This window comes from Microcebus murinus, chromosome 8 (genome assembly GCF_040939455.1).
Source record: "Microcebus murinus isolate Inina chromosome 8, M.murinus_Inina_mat1.0, whole genome shotgun sequence".
Taxonomy (NCBI): domain Eukaryota; kingdom Metazoa; phylum Chordata; class Mammalia; order Primates; family Cheirogaleidae; genus Microcebus; species Microcebus murinus.
Genome location: NC_134111.1, coordinates 100817621 through 100840248, shown reverse-complemented (window position 1 = coordinate 100840248; position 22628 = coordinate 100817621). Strand labels below are relative to the sequence as shown.

Sequence of the window (22628 nt, the reverse complement as noted above, 5' to 3'; positions counted from 1 at the left end):
CGAGGAGGGACGGGCAGCCCAAGGCGCGGCTCGCGGTCCCCACTCTGCCCGGCCGCTCCCCTGGCCTGGGCGCAGCGGCTGCGGGAGGAAGGCGCACCCGGCGGGAGGTCCCGGCCCGCAGTCGGCGCCCACGGGCCCCGGTCGCGCCCAGCCCGGCGCCCCCGCCCCGCCGCCGCCCGGCCTCGCCCCCGCCGCTGCGCCCCTCCCGCCTCCCGCGTTGCCGTAGCAACCCCGGGAGCCTCCGGGCGCGCGCCCGCCCGCGGGAGCGCTCGGCAGCGGCGGCCGCGGCAGCTCCGGCTTGAGCCGCTCGCGCTGCTTCCCGGCTCCGGAGCCCGCTCGTCGCCCCGGGCCAGCTCCGGGCCCCCAGCACGGCCCCCGACCCGGCCCCTGCGCCCGTCCCGCCGCCAACCCCATGGAGCTGTTGGCCGCAGCCTTCAGCGCCGCCTGCGCTGTGGACCACGACAGTTCCACCTCGGAGAGCGACGCGCGCGACTCGGCGGCGGGACACCTGCCCGGCAGGTGAGGACGGGCGGCCGTCCCCGCGTGCCTCCTTCCCAGCTTGCGCCCCGGGCGCGGGCACCGACCTGTGCGGCCTAACCCCAGTCCCCGGCCCGCGGGCTCCCGCTGCCCCCCACTTCCAGCCCTGGACCCCGTCGGGCCGCACCCCGCCCCGTGGGTGGTGAGTCCCGGCCTGGTCCGCCGGCACCTGGGCCCCTGCCCGGGCTCGCCTCTCGCCCCTCGCCTGGGCACCCTGGGCGCGCGCGTCCAGCTCGGCGCCCCCTTTCCGCGCCGCGTGGCCCTGGGACGCAGGATCGGGGCTCGAAGGGGGACGGGGGCTGTGCGACGGCGAGGGACACAGACCGTGGGGCCCGTCGGGCCAGCGGGTAGGCGCCGCGCAGCGGGCAGGGCGCGCCAAGTTTCCGACGCCTGTCTGCGAGCTCCGAAAACATGAAGGTTTGGGCGGGTTGGTGTGGGCATGAATCACCCCGTCGCGCCCTGGTGCGGTGACAAAAAGGACCTGTGGGGCCCCTCCCGGCCGGGAGGGGCGGCGGCTGCGGCCTTGGGTCGGGGCAGGGTCCCGCGGGCCAGCAGCCGCTTGCGCGGACGCCCCTCGCCAGCCGGCCAACGTGTGTCGTTGCTTAAAAATAACCCGCCCCTCGCCCTCCTCCCTCTCTGGCAGCCTGTCGTCCTCCACCCCGGGAAATGGGACCACGCCCGAGGAGTGCCCGGCCCTGGCCGACAGCCCCACCACGCTCACCGAGGCCCTGCAGATGATCCATCCCATCCCCGCCGACTCCTGGAGAAACCTCATTGAACAAATAGGTGGGTGTCCCGGTGGCGCCGGGGCTTCGGTTGGGAAACGCGTTCCTGGAGGACTCGGGGTCCCTCCGCTCGCGGGGTGCCGCGGTGTTGCGCGCGAAGGGAGGCGTCTGATGGGGGCAAGGAGCGTTTTGACACATTGGGTTCTAAATGGTTCCAGGGGCAAAGCTGCCACGTCCACAGCGTGCCGCACGACCCGGCTTTAGCAAACGGCTTTCTGCCCCACTCTGTGGAGAGGTCTCCCTGCCCAGCCCTTTTCTGGGGGAAGGCTCTTTGTCCCCCTGTCACTTCTGCCAGAAAGGGGTGGAGCCGAGCTGCAGGGCTGTGCAGGAGGGGACTCCATTAGTCCCACCAGGGAAGGGCCTGCGGAAACCTGTTAGCCACGCTGGCTGCTGAGAGCCAGAGCAGGAGCGGGAGAGGGGCATCGGGGAAGAGGAGATTTGGGGAGAGGAGGCAGGGGGGCCTCCTTGCTCAGGGGAAGGAAAGGCAAAGTGGAGGGCAAGTAGCACCTCTAGAGAAGCCCCTGGAATAGGAAGGGAAGCCTCTCTAGGAGTATGGCAGGGAGGGGAAACTGAGGCTGGGCCTGTGTGTCCAGCTCCTACACAGCTGCAGCTGAAGCACTGTGAATACAGAAAGTGGATTGAACCACGTCCCAAGAACTCCAACATGTGCATTAAAAAAAAATTGCTAGTGACATCAAGCTAGTTCTCATGTCATCACCTGGGGCACCAGGGAACGGGTGATATGGGTTCCCTTATTCTGAAAGTGCTACCTGCTGCTTAGAAAATCTTTTTAGTCTTTGTTATCACAGCAGCCGACAGTCTGTTCATTAAATAAAAATTCTAGGTTTGGAAAATTGCTTCCCTAAGTATATAATTATTGTCCTCCAATCCCAAAGGTTTGGACAGTCGTGAAGTGTCTCCAGGGGGGAAGTGGAGCTTCCCCCGCCACAGGAGGCCGGGTGCTTGGGAGACCTGCGGGCGGCCCACTCTTCCCAGGCGGGGATCTTTCTAAACTGAACCGAGAGGAGCGAGAGGAGCGGAGCCCTTGCGGAGCTGAGGGGGTGGAGCACACACCACATGCTGTTAAGCCCGCTGACTCCAGGAATTCTGTTCCCAGTGGGGCCCCCCACATGTCAGGCTGCCTGGTGGTGGTGGCTTTTCCCTTTGTTTGCTGGGGAGTGCAGAGGGGCTGATCTGAAACTGATGCCAGTTGGGAAATCCTGGTTTTAAACAAAGGCTCCGGAAAACCCCTTTCTCCCGGTTCTCTGCCACATGGCCCTTCCCAGTGAGGAGAGCCGCGTCTGCCTTTGCATGCGCTGGGAACTTTGCTTCCATCCTCTTGAAAGGGCTCCCCTTTGGCTAGGATCAGTGTCATGAGGGGAGGACATTCGTGCCTCCTCCCGTCTGCACTGTGGGTGCCTGGAGATGTCTTTCTAGAACACAGCTGGACCTGTCGGGCCAGTGGCGTAAGCTTGAAGCCGGCAGTCTGGGCCCCGAGTTCCAGCACCTGCTCATGCAGGGCCTGAGTTTCTTCCTCCGGTCAGCAATAGAGACTCTGACGTTTGAGTGTGTCCCCGCCGCCTCTGCCGATATCTGCTGGTGTCACAGCGAATGTCTTTTCCAGGCTCCTGGGCCTGACCTGTAGTAGGTGCTCAACAGATGTGCTGAATGTGCTGAACAGCACCTGCACCTCGTCTGTAGTAAGAGACTTGAGGTCTGTGCTGAGCAGATCCCTGCAACAGCCTAGCAGCTTTCAGCTCCGTGAGTCCAGTAATTCGTTGCCAGGTATCGGGAAAGAACAGCAGGTTCCTAAAGACACAGTCTCCTTAAGGGGAAGAGAAAGCGGGAAGAACTTGTGGGCATTTTATAGACCAGTGCGTGGGATTGTGGAGTAGCTCCCGCCAAAGCCAGACAGAATGATGTCAGTAGTGTGCGTGGTGCGGTGTGCGGCTGTCGTTACAGTTGGCTGTGGCCCTGGGCGCTAGTAGATCCTGGGCTCCGAGACCCTGTGACTGCCTTCGCCTGTGTGTGTGTGAGCGTGTGTTTGTGTGCTGCTGTTGTGGCCAGCGCCCAACACGATGCTTGGCACACAGACGCTGCTCCCTAAATAATAACCGAACCCCTTGCCCTTTAGAAGCTTCTATTTGAGATTCAAAGAAAAAGATTCTTTTCTGCAAGACAGATGTTGAAGGACCCCGGGGGGTCTTTGGCCAGAGGAGCTGGGGGCTTCCCCTCCTTCTGGGCAGCCCGACCAGCCTGGCGTAGGTCGCTGTGATCCGAGAGGTGGGCACCGAGCCTCCGGTTCCGCCCGGGTGCGACACGGCGCAGGCCTTCGCAGGCACTGTGAGTGTCCTCGTAAAGTTGGGCTTACTGAATGCACAAAATATAAAGTAGGAAAACATGATAGGTTAACAGTACATCGAGTACAGACACTTAGATGATAGACAGTTTCTCAGGCACAGCAACCCTATTTGTATTGTAATCTGAATTTAAGGCAAATAAAAATGAAAGGCGATGGGAAATTGTTACACAGTGTGTCAGATAACTCTTTGTAACCACAGGAGCTCCAGGAAAAATTGGTGTCTAAATTCATATTCTGAATACCTCAGAAAAAAAAGTAGAAAGTTGTAAGGAAATTCTGCAATTACTTATATTGAGAGTCTCTGGCTACAAGCCAAAGACTGTCTAGCAAGAAGTGATCTTAAGCAATGCAGTCTTCCATCTCAGTTAAAGGGTCCAGAGTTGGTTCATTCAGGCAAAGAATCCCCCAGCTGCACCACCTACTTCCCCTCCTCCATTTGCACCTCGTGTTAAAAGACGGTTGCCAGAGCTCCAGGCATCACATCCTCAAGCAGCCATGTGTAAAAGCAGGAGGGGCAGTTTGTCTTCAAGTGTCTATTGGGTAGGGACATCTTTTTGAGCAGCCCTTAGAAGATGTCCCCTTACTCTCCTTGGCCAGTGTCTTAATCTGTTCCTGCTGCTGTAACAAAATACCTTAGACTGGGTAATTTATAAACAACAAAAAAATTATTGCTCACAGTTCTGGAGGCTGGGAAGTCCAAGATCACAGTGCCAGCAGATTCAGCATCTGGTTAGGGTTGCCCCTCTCTGCTCCAAAGATGGTGCCTTCTGGGTGTGTCCTCACCTGGCAGAGAGGGCAAGGCAGCTGCCCTCCACCTCTTTTATAAGGGCAGGAATCCCAGCCTGAGAGCAGAGCCCTCAAGCCTCAGTCACTTTCCAAGAGGCCCCACCTCTTCCTACTATCACTGTTAGGTATTGGGTTGCGAGATACCAACGGCTGGGGGAGGGGGGACACCAACATGAAGACCACAGCAGCCAGGTTGAGCCGCAGGCCACGTCTGAACCCCCACCAGCAAGCGGGGTAGAGCTGTCCTGGTAGCTTTCCACCAGTCAGCCGCCACTCGCTTCCCGAGCCACCGCAGAATGGGTCAGCGCACAGCGAAACCCCTCCCCTGCCAACGGGAAGAAGGGGTGTGAGGGGACAGGGGACAGCAGCCAACGGCGATGTCTGCCACGGTGTGATTTCGGAAATCTTACTTTCAATCCAGCTCCCCGCATTGCAGGTATTTTTGTCTCTTTCCAGCGTAGGCACCGCAGTGAGATGTTCAAGGTAAGATGTCCGTGTACCCATGATTTGCCGACTGTGGCGCACATAAGACATATTACTGAGCCTTCAAAAACATGCCAAATTAGACGCTTCTGTGAAGCTTGGAAACCGTGTTTTTAAAAGTTATGCAACAGGCCGGGCGCGGTGGCTCATGCCTGTAATTTTAGCACTCTGGGAGGCTGAGGCAAGAGGATCGTTTGAGCTCAGGAGTTCAAGACGAGCCTGAACAAGAACGAGACCCCGTCTCTACTAAAAATACAAAGAAATTAATTGCCCAACTAAAAATATTTAGAAAAAATTAGCCGGGCATGGTGGCGCATGCCTGTAGTCCCAGCTATTTGGGAGGCTGAGGCAATAGAATCCCTTGAGCCCAGGAGTTTGAGGTTGCTGTGAGCTAGGCTGACGCCACGGCACTCACTCTAGCCCAGGCAACAGAGTGAGACTCTGTCTCAAAAAAAAAAAAAAGTATGCAACAAATATTTGAGTACCTACTATGAGGGAGACATTGGAAAGTGAATCCAAGTCAACCAGGGGAAGCTGGTTTCTCTAAACCTCTGCCAACAGCATCAGACTCTCAGCATGCTAATCAGCCTAATGTTGGCAGCCGTCGCCGGATAGTACGCCCATTATCGAGCTGACTTAGTTGATGTTAGACCTGCCTTCATAGATCTTCAATCTGGGTTGCATAGCGTTTGATTTTCTTTTTATTCCTTTGTCAAATTAATGTCATATTCAGCTAGATTGCATCATTAGAAAAACACAGGATCTTAAGTTTTTGGAGTTAGTGCTATGTTTACCTTAGCATAAAGGCTTTATAATTTAGAGTTATGGAGCATCAGACGCCAACTAATTCAATCCACAGGGTGGACTTATTAGATTCCTGTTCTTGAAATACAATTTATCCAGCCACATTCAGGATTTCAAAGGTAGTCTGTTTTTCTATTTTTCCTTTTTCTACTGTTTAGATATGTCTAACAGTTAGATAAAGGACTAGTAGCTAATGTTTGTACTGCATTGTAAGAGCAAGCGCTTGAAGTATTATCTTAGGTAGATAAAAAAGGAAAATAAAAATAAACAAAAGCGAGTGCTCATTGAGTGGTCCATTTATCCGTATGGGAGCTTTCCTGGGACAGGCATCTTGGTTTCCTAGACAGACACATCAAGGGGCCCCGCTGCTCTCCTGAGGACCAGACCGGTATGTCCTGGTGCCGGGCCACGTCCCGAGCCCTCCACCACCCCACGCTCCTCGACTCTGCGCCCGAGCTGTTTATGGGGGTGTCACTCATGACCCAGGGCCTGTCCTCTGCCTTGTAACTGTCCGCTGAATCTGGCCCTTGGCCCCACCCCCTCCACCCCCACATGGGGCAGGTGCAGCCCCCTCCCTCGCTCTCCTGGGGGGTTGCTGCAGCCCGTCTCTCCCGTCCGTGGTACTAAGATGCAACCAGAGCACTGGCTCTGAGGTCTCCTGGGGCCACCCCCTTGTCCTCGGGGTAGACCCTTGCCTCTGTGGCACAGCACACAAGACTCTCAGGTGGGACCCTTTCCTCCCAGCCTCCCAGCAGGCCGGACCCCCCATCCCCGCCCAGCCACAGCGCCCCCCAACACACTGCTTCCTGTGTGGAGAGAGAGCCCCGTGCCCCAGGCCAGGACATCCAATGGGGACGCCACGTTTGCACTGACTCAGCTGAGCCGCCAGATCTCCTGTGAGACTAAAATGCATTTATTTCAAGCACAATTTGTCAGGGAAGCAAATTTGAAACTATGAAAGCAAAAAAAAAAAAAAGGGAATATTTCCCTTTTAAATCATAAGGTTGATGGAATACTGTTTTTTTTTTTTACCCCCTTCAACATAAGAATTTACAACTGCTCCCTTTTCACAAATGAATATACTTGAGCTTTAATATTGAAGCATTTAAGGCTATGGAAAGTACCCTGTTGGGATATTGAAACGTAGCTGGGACATTCCTATCAATTTGGCTGTGAAGACATCAAGTTCTAGGTCCTTGTTGTTTGCCAGATATGTGTGGGAGAGGCATCTATTTGCGTGATTGGATTTTGAATTTGTTTGGGCATTTCTTTATTTGCTGGAAAAAAACTTACACATGCTGATCTTTCCCAAGAACGAAGACGACAGCAGTTTATGCCATGGCCGAGCGTGTGCAGGGCTGGCTTTCTCTGCGTGTTCCCGGCAGAGCGATCACTCTGGATGAGAACGTGCAGCCTCGACGTCGTGACCTCATGATTGCCATCTAACATCTTTTTCCTCTGTCCCGACTCCATGCGTTCCAGGGCTCCTGTATCAGGAATACCGCGATAAATCGACTCTCCAGGAAATCGAAACCAGGAGGCAACAGGACGCGGAGATACAAGCCAATGCCGACCCGGCCGGCGAGGACACTCCAGAGGAGGAGGAGGAGGAGGAAGAGGAGGAGCTGGCAAGCCCACCTGAGAGGAAGGCTCTGCCTCAGATCTGCCTGCTCAGTAACCCCCACTCGAGGTTTAACCTCTGGCAGGACCTGCCCGAGATCCAGAGCAGCGGGGTGCTGGAGATCCTGCAGCCCGAGGAGATCCGACTGCAGGAGGTAACGCGGGGCCCAGGGCGGCGGCTTGGGGATTCGCAGGTGTCTGCCTTCCCCTGGGGGGTGCGGTTCCCCAGCTGGTTCACCAGAATTATTTCTAGAATGTGTAGGAAAAAAACCAAAACATTATTTTACAGGCAACAAAAAAATACCCGGTTACCTTCTAGGACAGCTCAACCCCAACACTGAGTGTTCAAAGCGTTGCTGTTTCAGTAGGTAGCAAGTTTGCATGCTTTACAGCCTTATGTAATTATTATTGCTGGGCTTTCCCGTCCCATGGGACCGACCGCTAAAGCGCTGGGTGATGCTGACCTCACAGTGACTGTGGAGTAATTCCAGGTATCTGTGGTTGGCAGAAATCTGCCGTATTTCTTTGCACTGTGGTCTGACCCTACAACTTTATTTGGGGCCATTTGAACTAACTTTGGGTGAGTGGGGGCCCTAAAAGAAATCTCTCAGCTTGCCCACCCTCCTGAAATGGTGCGGAAATCCTGAACTTGTGCTTCTCACCCCTGCATTTGACGGTCCAGGCAGACTTCGCTGACCACCAGTTAGACCAGGCAAGATCGTCTGAGTCGCCTATCGGTTTGTCACTAGCAGGGAGAAATGATCAAGTATAAAATGAACAGAAACAGAAATGAATAGCTAAGAAATCTGTTCGTTTTGGTTGAGCAGGGATTATTTGGGGGGAAATTCGTGGTCTATTGAGACAGGAGTATGATGAGCAGTGAAGACAGAATGGTTGGGAGAAAGTGTGAGTATGTGAGTGTGCATTAATTGTGAAATTTAAAAAGTAGTGCAGAAGAAAAAAAATGAAGAGTTTTGGTTTCTGCCAGCGCTTGGTCCACCCAGATGCCATCGTGCCCCTGCTCTCATGTTCTCCCCCTCCCCCCCACACCGCACCCCCAGCACACTCCCCCCCTCCTTCGCGCCCACCCTGCGCTTGTTCCTGCTGCAGCTGTTGCTGCAAAGGTGCTGACCGTCCTTAACTCCTGTCACCCCTGTGCTAGATGGCACAGAACGTTTGCTCTTGCGTATTTAAAAGACAAAACAGTAGACTATACATACACGTTTAGTGACCAAGACTGAGAACAGTTCTTGACTGGTATCGTGTTACTCAGACTTTGGTTTTACGATGGATTTGCTGCTGGGCAAGGCTCATAAAACTTGACTTTTGAAGGGCCACCGAGGGCTTACGTGGGTGTCCTGCCCAGTAGAATCAGGATCATGTCTGAGCTTTGACATTGCTCTCAACCTGTGAGCCGTACCTTGCAAATGACTGCATTGGGAGTTGTTTTTTTTTTTTTTTTTTTTAGTCAAATTTCTAACATAGAACCTACAGATAAATCCTAGTAGAACTTAAAAACATAAACTTTTACAGTATAAGTGAAGCTAAAAGCAGTGAAGAAAAGGGCCCATGTAATAAAAGGAGAACAAACAGTAAAAAAAAAGTACAAAAAACAAATAGCATAGGATAAGGTGGCAGAGTTTAGCAAACATATCATTTATAAAAATAAATGTAAATTGCTTAAACTCCTCCATTAGAAGACAGAGATCCTGCCAGGTTCAGTGGCTCACATCTATAATCCCAGCAATCCGGGAGGCTGAGGCAGGAGGATCACTTGAGCCCAGGAGTTTAAGACCAGTCTAGGCAACATAGGGAGACCCCATCTTTACGAAAAATTTAAAAGAATTAGCCAGCCATGGTGGTGCGTGCCTGTAGTCCCACCTACTCAGGAGGCTGAGGCGGGAGGCTCGCCTGAGCCCAGGTGTTGGAGGTTGCTGTGAGCTATGATGATGCCACTGCACCCCAGCCTGGGCAACAGAGCAAGACCCTATATAAAAAAAAAAAAAAATCTCCAATTGAGACCCTATATCAAAAAAAAAATCTCCAATTGATTAGAAAACTAAACCAATCTTCTCAGACAGAGTAGATTTGGTGTAAAAAAAAAAAATCACAAAAGTGAACAAAGAGTCATTTTACATTGTTAAAGATATCTTATCCATCAGTAAAGGTACCACTTTATTTTTAAATGTCTTTAAATAAGTAACTCAATACACTTTCAATGTTTAAAAAACCACAGGCAGCATAAATGTGTCTCGGCCATTTCTGGGACCGTCGTTTCCGGCAGGCGACCTGTTTCCTCTGCTTGTCCCTCCTGACAGAGCACGGCCAAGCCGCGCCGTGGATTTGGGGCTTAGACGCTTGCTTTAGCTGCACCGTATTCAGCCGCAGTTTGGTTTGGGTTATAGTTTTTAGCATCTTGCCTTTCCTGGACTTTTCAGACTTTTTCAGCTTGATTGTCTTAAAAACAATTCCCTTTGTGCTGAAAATTCATTGGTTTTTATCATTAAATGATGTGATCACATCACAGGTGCAAGTGGCTTGAGTAAGTTTAAGGAGGAAGGTGAGCGGCAGGAAGTGCACACTCCCCGGGTGGGGAGAGCGGCGTGCGGGTGGCTGCCCCGGGCTTGGGCTTCGCCCCGCGCATCCAGTGTAGACAGAGGGTAGAGAGAGTGCAGGTGGTAGACAGAGGGTAGAGAGAGTGCAGGTGGTAGACAGAGGGTAGAGAGAGTGCAGGTGGTAGACAGAGGGTAGAGAGAGTGCAGGTGGTAGACAGAGGGTAGAGAGAGTGCAGGTGGTAGACAGAGGGTAGAGAGAGTGCAGGTGGTAGACAGAGGGTAGAGAGAGTGCAGGTGGTAGACAGAGGGTAGAGAGAGTGCAGGTGGTAGACAGAGGGTAGAGAGAGTGCAGGCGAGCTCAGCAGTCGCTCGAGGACAGGGTTCAGGAGAGCTCGTGTGCATAGTCTTTGTGCTCCTGTGAGACTTGGGCTGTGGGACGGACGTCTAGAAAGGGAACCGCTGGTCAGAAGTGAAGCGGGTTGTGCACGGTGGTGGGCACTGCCAGGTCGCCACCGTAAAGGCAGTGCACGTTTACACGGCCACCAGCAGCGCGAGAGAGGCCATTTTCACACACCCTCCCTCGCCTGTTGTTAAACTTCTTCATTTTCTCTCCAGTCTGTTAGAGGGAGAATTGTATCTTGTGTCATCCTGCCTGTCCTTGGCGACTTGTGAACTTGAGCATCTTTGCATATGTTCACTGGTCGTTTCCATTTCTTTGTCTATCAATTGCCTGTTCTTATCCTTTGCCCTTTTTCTATGGGCTTGTTTATATTACCTTGATTTATAGCAGTTTTGTATACATTCTGGAGATTAATTATTTTTTAATATGTTCAAATGTTTTTTCCTGCAGTCTAGTGTAGGGGAGGCAATAGGGTCTGGCGGTTATATACATAGTCACCAGTACCCAACTGCGTGGGTTTGATTCTCAGTTCTGCTACTTCTTAGCTGCGTGACCTTGGGCAAGTTACTTAATGCCTCTGTGCCTCAGTTGCCTTATCTGTAAAATGGGTATATTCATAGTACCTACCTCTCAGGCTTGTGCAGATTAGATAAATATTAACAACACGGATAAAGAGCTGGAGACACTGCCTGGCAAGAGGCTGACATTGATCAAGAACTCACTTGCCCTGTCTGTTTGTGGCATCTTTTTTCACCTAAAAATCTTTTTTCATTTTTGTAGAAAATCTGTCAGTATTTTTATTTATTTAAACCTCATCTTGTGGATGTCGTGTCTTCTGATTAGAAAGGCCGTACCCAAGAGGCACACTTTACAATGAGAAGGTAACAGTTGGGACCCGCCACGAACAGGACGGCAGACAGTGCAGAATCTGCCAGAAACGAGGGCAGACACTGCCACTCCTGTTCCATAGGAGCGGGGCATGGCGGGAACACAGGGGATTGGAAACACAAACTCAGGCTGGTGGAAAATATTTTTGCTGGGCGTCATTCTCTCTAAAGGTGAGCTGCCCACTCTGGTAGCCACCGTGGCCGTCGAACATTTCACGTGAGTCCAAATCGAGATGTGCCGTATGTGTAAAATGCACGGTGAATTCAAAGAAAGGAAAAGGATAAATGCAAGATTAAATGAACTTCTAAAATGTCAGCTTTAGACATTAGAAAGAAATGGTTAGAAAACATACCACAAACACACTCCTAAGGAGAACAGATCCATTAGAGACCCAAGAAGATATTGTCCAAAAGTTTTGATGAGATGAGTGATTTTCTAGGAAAATACAAGCTACCAAAAATTGACTCAAAAATAAAAATTTTTTAAATTTTTAAGATTTTAAAAACACAAACATACCAGTAACCAAAAAACTCACCTACAAGAGAGAAGGTGCACGCAGATGGCTAATGTTCAAAGCCGGGAGGAGTCCCGCGTTCCATAGACTAGTCCACGGCAGCGCTGGCCAGCAGCACTTGCTGTGACGATGGGTGTTCTATGTCTGCATCTCCAATAGTCACAGCCCATACCTGGCTCCTGAGCATTTGAAACACGGTTAGTGTAACTAAGGAACTAAGCGTTTAATTCTACTCGATTTAAACTAGCATCTGTTTAGCCACATGCTGTATTTATTAGTTGGTGCAAGTCTAGAGCAGAGATCATCAAACTTTCTCTGAAAGGACCAAATAGTAAATATTTTAGGTTTTGTAGGCCATACTGTCTCTGCCAAAGCCACTCACTTCTGCCACTGCAGTGTGATATCAACTATAGACAATATGTAGAGGAATGTGTTCCAGTAAAACTTTGTTTACAAATACAGGTGGCCAGCCAGAGGCTGTAGTTTGCTGATCCATGGTCTAAAGCATGGAAAAGAGAAATACTGATAATCAAATCTGATAATTAGAGCACATAACACATGCAAAGGTTTTTTAATCCACAATTATAGTAGAAGTACAAAAGGGGGGGTGTGTATGTACACACACATACATAGTCAAGAACACTCGTCTCTCAGTAATCAATAGAACTGAAAGACATAAAATCAATAAATATGTAGAAGAATTGACCACCATCAACCAAATGGAACTAATAAATATTCATAGAACACTCTGCCCAACAGTAGCAGAATACAGTTTTTTTTTTTCAAGTGCGCATAGAACCATCACTAAGATAGACCATAACACACCTTAACAAGTATAAAAGAATTGAAGTCATACGAAGTATGTTCTCTGAACCTAATGGAATTAAACTAGAAATCAATAAGAAAGATAAAATCTCAAAACACTTGGAAATTAGCACACTTCTAAATAATTCCTTGGTCAAAGAGAAAGTCTCAAGACAATTATAAATATTTTTAAATGACTGAGTATGTGTCTGCAATATACCAAAATTGGCAGAATGCAGCAGAGCCGTGTTTAGAAGGAAATTGATAGCATTGCGCTTAGTTAGGAAAGAAGATAGGTCTCAAGTGAATAATCTAAGCATTCATATTAGGACACTAGGCAGGGGAAAGGGCAAGACCAAAGCGAGCAGAAAGAAAGAAATAATACAAGAGTAAGAATCAACAAAACTGAACATCAAAAAATAATGGAGAAAATCAATGAAACCAAAAGCTATTTCTTTGAAAAGATTAATAAAATTAATAAGTCTCTACCAAGATTGATGAAAAAGAGAGAAGATGTAAATTGCCAGTGTTAGCAATGAAAGAGGAGATGTGATAGGCCCCACAGGCATTAAAAAGAATAATAAGGGAGTGCTATGCACAACTCTACTCTTATCGACCTGACAACTTAAATGAAAGAGACCAATTCCTCAAACTGACAAGTACCAAAACTCATCCAAAATAAAATACAATAGATAACCAGAATAGTCCTGTAACTATTGAAGAAATTGAATTCTTACTTAAAATCTTTCAAAAAATATAGCTACTTGGGAGGCTGAGGCCGGAGGATTGCTTGAGCCTAGGAATTCAAAGTCCACCTGGGCCAAATAGCAAGACTCTGTCTCTAAAATAAATAAATAAATAAATAAACTAATAAAAACAACAACATGTAATCTCCAGGCCTATATAAGTTTCCACTGGTGAATTCTACCAACCATTTCAAGTAGACAAAGTATTAATTCTGCCCATTCTTTTCCAGGAAATAGAAGGAGAAATGCTTTCCAAATTTTTATTTTTATTTTTATTTTTATTTTTTTTTTTTTTTTTGAGACAGAGTCTCGCTTTGTTACCCAGGCTAGAGTGAGTGCCGTGGCGTCAGCCTAGCTCACAGCAACCTCAAACTCCTGGGCTCGAGCGATCCTTCTGTCTCAGCCTCCCAAGTAGCTGGGACTACAGGCATGCGCCACCATGCCCGGCTAATTTTTTTTTTTATATATATCAGTTGGCCAATTAGTTTCTTTCTATTTATAGTAGAGACGGGGTCTCGCTCTTGCTCAGGCTGGTTTTGAACTCCTGACCTTGAGCAATCCGCCCGCCTCGGCCTCCCAGAGAGCTAGGATTACAGGCGTGAGCCACCGCGCCCGGCCGCTTTCCAAATTTTTATAAGGCCAGCATCACTTGATACAAAACTTAGAGAAAGCCAATAAGAATAGAAAACTATGGACCAATATTCCTCACAAATATATATATTTTAAATTCTCAATAAAATACTAGCAATTAAAAAGTATATAAAAAGAGTAATATACCATGACTAAGTGGATTCATCCTGGCAATGCAAGGTTAGTAAAATATTTGAAAATCAATCTGTGTAACCCACCATGTTAATAGCCTAAAGAAGAAGTAACTATATGATTACTACAACAATTGATTCAGAAAAAGCATTTGACCAAATTCAATATTCAGTCATTATTAAAACCTTCAGCAAACTAGGAATAGAAGGTAAATTCCTTAACTTCATAAGGGATATCTACCACACCTGCAACCAGCAGATTTCCCCCAATATTAAAAACAAGGGAAGGATATCTGTTCACACCACTCTTATTCAGCATCATACTGGAAATCCTACCCAGTGCAATAAGGCAAGAAAAAGAAACAAAGGCATACAGTTTGTAACTGCCCCTATTTACAGATGACATAATTGTCTACATGGAAAATCCCAAGGAATCCACCAGAAAAACCTCTTAGAACTAATAGTAATTTTGCAAGGTTGTAGGATACAAGATCAACACACAAATATTGATCATATTTCTACATTCTAGCAATGAACTATTAGAAACCAAAATTAAAAGAACCATACCATTTTCAGTAGCTTCCCCCAAAATGAAATACTTAGGTCTAAATCTAACCAAACATGCACAGGATCTCTGTGCTGAAAACTACAAAGCACTGATGAAAGGAATCAAAGAAAACCTGAATACATCAAGAGACAAAAAATGTTCATGGATTGGAAGCTTCAATGTAGTAAAGATACTCTTTCCCGGTTGTTGATCTGTACATTTAATTAAACTCCAATCCAACATTCCAGAATTTATTGTGATTGTAGATGAAATTATCCTAAAGTTCCCATGAAAAGGCAAGATCATTAGAATAGCCTAAACAATTTTCAAAAAGAAGAAAGTTGGGGGAGTGGTACTATCTGATTTTAGGACTTACTAAAAATTTTACATTAATCAAAACAGCAGGGTAACCATGAAAGGAGAGACACATAGATCAGCGGAACAGATTAGAAAGTCCAGAAATAGACCCACACAAATATAGCCAGTTGGTTTTTGACAAAGGGGCGAAGGAATTAATGGGCAAAGGATAGTCTTTTCAACAAATATTGAACATTGATGTTGAAAAACCTAAACTTCATACTTTATACAAAAATTAATTCAAAGTGGATCATGGGGGCCGGGCGCGGTGGCTCACGCCTATAATCCCAGCACTCTGGGAGGCCGAGGCGGGCGGATTGCTCGAGGTCAGGAGTTCAAAACCAGCCTGAGCAAGAGCGAGAGCCCTTCTCTACTATAAATAGAAAGAAATTAATTGGCCAGCTAATATATATAGAAACAATTAGCGGGGCATGGTGGCGCATGCCTGTAGTCCCAGCTACTCAAGAGGCTGAGGCAGGAGGATTGCTGGAGCCCAGGAGTTTGAGGTTGTTGTGAGCTAGGCTGATGCCATGGCACTCACTCTAGCCTGGGCAACAAAGTGAGACTCTGTCTCAAAAAAAAAGAAAAAAAAAGTGGATCATGGATCTAAATATAAAATGCAAAATTTTAAAGCTTTTAGAAAAAAACATAGGAGAAAATCTTTATAACCTGAGGTTAGGCAAAGAATTCTCAAATGTGACACCAAAAGCAATCATGCATAAAAGAAAAATATTGATAAATCGGACTTGATCCAAGTTAAAAACTTTTGCCCTGAAAAAGACACTGTTAAGAGAATGAAAGAAAAAGAGAAGCTACAGATGGGGCGGAAATACTTACAAATCACTTATTTGACAAAAGACTTGCACTTAGAATACACAAAGAACTTGAAACGCAACCGTAAGAAAATAACAGTCCCATTTAAAAATGGGCAAAAGATTTAAATATATACTTCATCAAAGAAGTACAGGAGACAAGTAAGTACTACATACTTGCTTTACAAGATCTTAAAAATACTGGCAACACCAAGTGCTCCTGTGAGGCATGGCAACTGGAACTCTCATACGTGGCTGGTGGGGTTGCAAAATAGTGCGGCCACGCTGAAGGGTTGGCGGTTTCTTATGAAGTTAAACATCACTTACCACACGACCCAGCAACCCCGCTCCCAGGGGTTTACCTACAGCAGCACTGCGGCACTGTTGACATTGGAGTTGCTAATTTGTTGCGGGGACTGCTATCCTGTGCATCACAGAGGTCTAGCAGCATTCCTGCCTGCTACCCACGAGATGCCAGTTGCATCCCCACCCCAAGTCGTGGCAACGAAAATTGTCTCTAGACCTAGCCGAATGTCCCCTGGAGGCCAAACCGGCACATACATACAATGGCATACTAAGCAATGAAAAGGAACAGACTACTGCTACGTGCAACAACTTGGATGAATCTTAAAGACATTTTGCTGAGTGAAGGAAACCAGCAAGGTTACATGCACTTCCGTTTATATGACATTCTGAAAAGGACCAAACTAGTGTTGGAAAACAGATCAGTGGTTGCCAGGGGCTAGGGGTTGGGGGAGATCGTGATGAGAACGGGACAGCACAGGGCGTCCGGTGAAGTGATGGAACTTGGAGTATCTGGTTGTAATGTGGGTTACATGAGTCTACACATATGTTATAATTCATAAACCTATACACCCCGCAAGTCTTTTTTACTGTACAATAATTTAAAAAGTAAAACATCAAAAGGGTTGAATGTCTTCAATTTCATTATTTTCAACCTAACAAAATAAGTACTACCCAGTCACTGTGAATTAAAGTAAAAAAATTACATAGAACATAAGCAAATCAAATCTTATGGTAGATTAAATGAATAACATACAATTGAGCAAGTATGAATTAATGCAAAGGTGGTGTAATATTTGGATGTTCGGGACCAAAATTTATCACATTGACAGGCCAGAGGAGAAAAATACACTGATCTTCAAAGAGGATGAAAGAGGAAATAGCACATCTATTGCCATCTAAATATAACAAAACTCAGAAGGACACTTTTGAGATTTATAAAGAATATCTCAAATCTAGAACCAAAATCACACTTAGTGAAGAATGGTTTGTGGTGGTAAAGGCAAGATACGATGCTTGCTAACGCTGTTCGATGTTGCTAGAGCTTCCGGGGGCAATGAGATGAGGAAAGGAGGAAGAGAGGAAGCCTTAGAGAAGGGAAGTCATACCATCATCTTCCAGTGATGGTCGCCTGCTTAAAAAACCTGAGGGAGTCAAACAAAAGTACCGATTCTAATGAGGTGGCTGATTATAAGATAAATGTGCAAAAAAGTAGGTGTTTTCATACACGTGAGCAAAACCCAGACTTCAGTCAATCATAAGGCTCTATCAGGAAGAAAAAGATGAACACCCAAAGAAAATTGGGCGAAGCAGTTCACATAGAAAAAGTACAAATGGCCAATGAGTTGATGAAAAAAGGGAAAACAAAAATCAAACTCACTAGTAATCAAAGACATACAAACTAGAGCAACATTGAGGTACTGTCATCTGCTTTTCAAAATGACAGAGACTTCTGAATATATGTGTTTAAAGCCTAGTGTTGGGGGAATTCTTACATGAGCACTCTCAAATACAGCTGATAGGAAGAGTGTATTTGTATCAAAACTAGTAAGAATATATTTGTACACTTTCTAGAACTTCTGTTTCTAGAAATTTATCTTGCAAAATAATCAGACATGTACACAAGTGTTTATTAATTAGGATGTTCATCCCAGCAGAAATTAGGAGAAAAATGCAGGGAAGAAAACTTAAATGCCCAATGGTAGGGGAATTGTTTAGTAGGATAGCATGCAGATATAGATACAAAGATATAAACATCAAAAAACGTGCTTTCAAAGAATGAAATAAGGTGAATATTCATGATATATAAAGGCTTTTAAAAGCAAAATAGAATATTACATCTGTAGTAGAATGGGCATAGAAGATTTTTACTTTCTTTACACATTTTTGCTATCTCAATGGATCAGATATAGATACTTAAAAATAAATCCCTCACCGACATGCACCCTAGTTACATCCAGCAGTGAATAATGTTGGCACACAGCGTCCAGCGTGTCTTGCTCTGCGTTTTTTATAGTCTGACTTTTCATATTTATTTTAAAGAGCTTAATGTGCTTCTATTTTGTTAATATCTGATAACGGACATAAAACTGAGATCTTCAGATTGTGTGTTCCGAATCAGTGACTTCTGTATTAGATCTTTTTAAAAATATATTTATCAAAGCAAGACAGGCAACTTGTACTGCCAGCTCAATCTGTTGTCAGAACATCTCTTCTTCTTTAGCTACAAAAGCAGCAGGTCGAGATGAATTACTGTTCACACAAGGAAAACACCCCACAGTGATGGCCTTTTGGAAGGCCTAAGTCTTAATCAGTCGTGGAAGAACCAGGATTTAAGAACAAATTACTGTAGCACATTTTCCTCATTTTTAAGTAAAAAAAATTTTAAGGAAAAATTAGGTCACCAAAATTGGAGAGTGTTGTTGAACAGGATTTTCTCAGTTTGGTTTCTTAACTTGTTCTAGAGCTCTTGGTTCCCACCCTTCCTTTGGGATGGTCTTTGAGTTACTGTTTGAGGACCCAACAGTTTGAGAAGACAATTAGATTCAAATTAAGAGGTTAGGAAGGAGGCAAGGGTAGGAAGGGTAGAGTGTCCCAATGGGGAAGGCGGCAGACTTTTCTGGAAGTGGCAGAACAGAGAATTATGCTGAAGGGGGAGGGGCAGGGGAACATCACCGCCCCAACAGAGTGTCCGCCGCCCAGCGCTGCACTTGCCTGGGCCCTGCTGTCGGGGAAAAATAAAGGAGAAACTGGAGGTGCCTGGAGCAGCCACTCCTTCGGTGACCTGGGTCGTGGCCCTGGCATGTGCTGGATCCTGCCCCCGCAAAGGGGATAGAGAGAGATGGACTCGCCAGAGTCCCTGGTCCTGGTGGGCCAGGTGAGTAGAGCTTGAAGAGTGAGCAGGGAGTGATACCGCAAGTGTTCTGCGGGGGAACGGGGACACACACACACACACGCACACGCACACGCACACACTCACACTCTCATGGGCGGCCTGCCCAGGCTGGTGCTTAGGACGGCAGCAGGGCCCCAGCGTGCCCAGACAGGACTGGCGGCTTCGTCCTGCTGAGAGATGAGAAGGGAGGGACCCAGGGGTGGCCGCACGCAGATGTGCTGTAACTCGCGGTCCGAGACTGCGCAGTCGCTGACATCAGGATTGTATTTTTGTTGCTTCTCAACCTATTTTTACGACTTAGAACTTAAACATACTTACTTTTTTCTTTCCCCAAAGAAAACTGTCCACTTTAGAAGGAAATTACCTAGGGTTTTTACTATGATGGACCTCTATGCAAAAAATTAAGTTGTGATTTAATTTATTTATTTTAGTTACTGTTTATGTGATTTATTTTATTTTCTAACCCTCACTGAACCACACATTTGTCTTTTTAAGACAAACCTTAACAGTTCAGCAAAAGAGTCCCAGGTCAGCAGGGGCATGCTTTGAGCTCCACGGTGGCCCTCACCTGCAACAGCAGGTACCTCCTGGCCTATCTGATTTAGAAAGCAAACACCAGTAACTATTTTAATGAAGTGGCAAAGTCAGTAGTTATTTTTGAAAGTAATCTTTTGGCTTAATAATACATGCGCCTGATGTAAAGTTCAGAAGGAGTCAAAGGACTAGCGGTGAAAGGAGGTCTCTCTCCCACCCCTGTCCCCAAGCCACCCGGTTCCCTCCTTGGACATGTATTTAGGGCTAGCACGCAGTCTGTGTGTGTGTGTGTACTCACATGTACAGGCATGTCACACAGATGGCAAACTACTGTGCATGTTGTTCTGCACCTTTTTTTTTCACTTAGTAAAATATTTATTGTATCTTTCCATGTCAATCCCAATAGAACAGCCTCATTTTCTGCAGGTTTATGGGGCTCCACTGTTAAGATGTTCTATCATTTATTAACCAGTCCCCCACTGATGGACATGTGCAATTAGAAATATGGGGTATGAAGGATGTTCATTGCAGCATTATTTATAATGATGAAAGATTAGACATCTGCACAGCGGAATGCCATGGGAATTGCTATGTGGAATTGGGTTAAAGGTTAGATGTTTTTTAAATTTTGAAACCGGGCTCAGTGGCTGATGCCTATCTATAATCCCAGCAATTTGGCGCCCCGCCAGCGTCTCCTGAGTCACTAAAGACCGCGCCACGGCAGGTCAGGGCTCGGGCTCTGCAGTCGGACTTCATCGTCATTGTTCGCAGAAGAAAGATAGGCCTTTAGGGGTTTCCTCTTTACTAGAAGCCCTTTTAAAGTCACTTCTGTGAGCCCGGATGCCTGTGGTGTATAAATGACAGCACCAGCCACAGGAACCAGGCCACTGTGTGACGGCTCGGGCCATCCCGGGAAAGCAGCGTTTTGCAGAGCGAGGATGCGGATCCGCTCGGGTGGCGGCTCTGAGGGGCCGGGCGCAGAGAGCAGGTGGCCTGCGCCACCCCTTTCTCTGACTCCTCTGACATCCCTAATGCTTAGGACTCAGGGGGACAGGTGCAAAAAGAGAGGTTCTCACAGAGGCTCTGGGGCTGGAGCCCCCACTCCTGGACACCAGGGGTCCCCGGACTCTGGCGTGCCTCAGAGTCACCAGGGCACCTTGTTAAAAGACAGGTTATGGGTGGGTTGAGGGAGGGGCCTGGGAATCTGCATTTTAATGAACCAGTAAGGGACATGCTGAGAAACGCTGACTTTTTTCTCCTTTTTGCCTGGCTAACTTTTACTGGTTCTTTGATTCAGCCCCTTCCAGAGGGACTGCGTGTCCCACCCCAAGAGGGAGGAGGGACAGAGTCCTGGGAGCTGGGTGGGAGACCAGGGGCGTCTTGCTCCCCTGCACTCGCTCCTGGTGTCTCTTCCCCTTAGACGGACTCTGGCCCTATCGCATCACTCTCGTGCCTCGCCTAACCTTCCGTAGCGCCTTACAGGCCCCGTCTCCACACAGTCATGTTAGGAGTGAGAGCTTCAACGTGTGAATATTGGGGGACACAGTTGGTCTGTAACCAGTGGGGACATGCAGGCTGCTTGAGAAGATCCATTCTGTTCACCCGTCGGGGGTTTGGACGGGAGCTCAGACCAGGCCCCCTCGCACAGTCCATCCATCTGGGAGGGCCTGGCCCTCGGGCAGATGTGAAGGGGCTGCCGGGACCCCGGGGGGTATGGGGGGTGCTTTTGTTCCTGGCTGTAAGGAAGGGAGCAGGCAGCCAGTAAACCGGGCTTGCGCCCATGGTCTGCTGGCCTTTGGCCCTGACCCCCACAGCGACCAGCCTGGTGACTCAGACGCAACGGCATCAAAGACAGTGGGGGCTCGTTAGCAGGGAGGACAGGGGAAGCCAAAAAGCCAGTCCAGATCGGGGCTGCGTGCACGACGGGGGCGCTCCATAGAGCCCTGGGTTGTAAGACAAGGTGGGTGCAGGGCCAGCCAGAGCAATTGTCCAGCCTGAGCTTTGCTGGAGAACTAGGAGTGATACCAATGGGAATGTAGGTGCAGGATTGGGGGACAGGTAAGGGGAGCTTGGCTGACCAGACGGCGAGGACTGTGTTTGGCAATAGCTGCAAGACATGCTGATTTGTCTTAAGTCAGATGCTCAGAGGCCAGTAAACTGACTTTTTAAAGTGCAGTGTTCCGGCCAGATATATGGCTCATCCCTATAATCTCAGGGCTTTGGGAGGCTGAGGCAGGAGGAGTCCTTGAGGCCAGGAGTTCAAGACCAGCCTGGGCAACATAGTGAGACCCCATCTCTACATAAACAATCAAATAAAAAACTTAGCCAGGTGTGGTGGTGCATGCCTGTAGTTTCAGCTACTCAGGAGGCTGAGGCAGGAGGGTCACTTGAGCCCAGGAGTTCAAGGCTGCAGTGAGCTATGATAGAGCCACTGGACTCTAGCCTGGGTGACACAGTAAGACCTTGTCTATAAAAAAAATTTTTTTTTTAATAAAATAAAGTGCAGTCTTTGTGAGTTAGAGGCAGGCTGCTTGGCCTTCCTTGATGGAAGTGGTTGGTTCCTCCAGACTTTCTTGGTGTCCCCACTTCCTCTTTCCTGTCCCCTTGCTGATGGGGCAGGGGTCTCCTTTGTTTTTTCAAATGTGTTGCTTGAACAGGGTGGTCTGGGTGGCCCTAATTCTGGACACCTGGCCAGTCCTGAGGCCGTGTGACGTCACCAACGCACAGCAGCCCTAGTGCCCTGCTCGCCTGGCCTCAGGCCCTGGCCCCTGCCCCCCAATCCCCGGGGCAGCTTAGCGTTGAGTGCTTCTGTGGGGTGCTCTCCACTCAGCGGCTCGGTGCTGGCCTGGGGTCTCCAGTCTTGGGGGTCCTTGTCATTGGCGGGTTGGGGAGACACCCCCTGACCGAGGCTGACCCCAGTCACCTGAGATGCTCCATGATGTCAGTCAGAGAAAAATCTACATTTACAGGAAAAATGGGAGCCGGGGCTTCCTGAGCTTGGCAGGCTGGGCCCTGCTGGGAGGCGGGCGTGGCTTCTGTCGCACAGAAGCCCAGGCTGCCACTCTGGCCCATCCCCGTCCGTCCCCACCTGGCGGTCGGGGAGGGCTTGAGACTGAGAACCGGAGCCTGGCGGT

At 48.2% G+C, this 22628-nt stretch overlaps 1 protein-coding gene across 2 annotated transcripts in view; it reads left to right on the top strand.

The window, feature by feature from the left end:
• Window positions 1–22628, top strand: part of NGEF (neuronal guanine nucleotide exchange factor) — a 101949-nt gene that overhangs the window by 61398 nt on the left and 17923 nt on the right. Inside the window, exons 1-3 of one of the 2 annotated variants that reach the window (XM_012791605.3) lie at window positions 250–519; window positions 1181–1323; window positions 7240–7532. In XM_012791605.3, coding sequence (XP_012647059.2) covers window positions 413–519; window positions 1181–1323; window positions 7240–7532 — 543 coding nt within the window. In that variant the 5' untranslated portion in view covers window positions 250–412. Of the gene's footprint in view, window positions 1–249; window positions 520–1180; window positions 1324–7239; window positions 7533–22628 lie in introns of those variants that run through there. The other variant, XM_012791604.3, reaches the window with a different exon arrangement.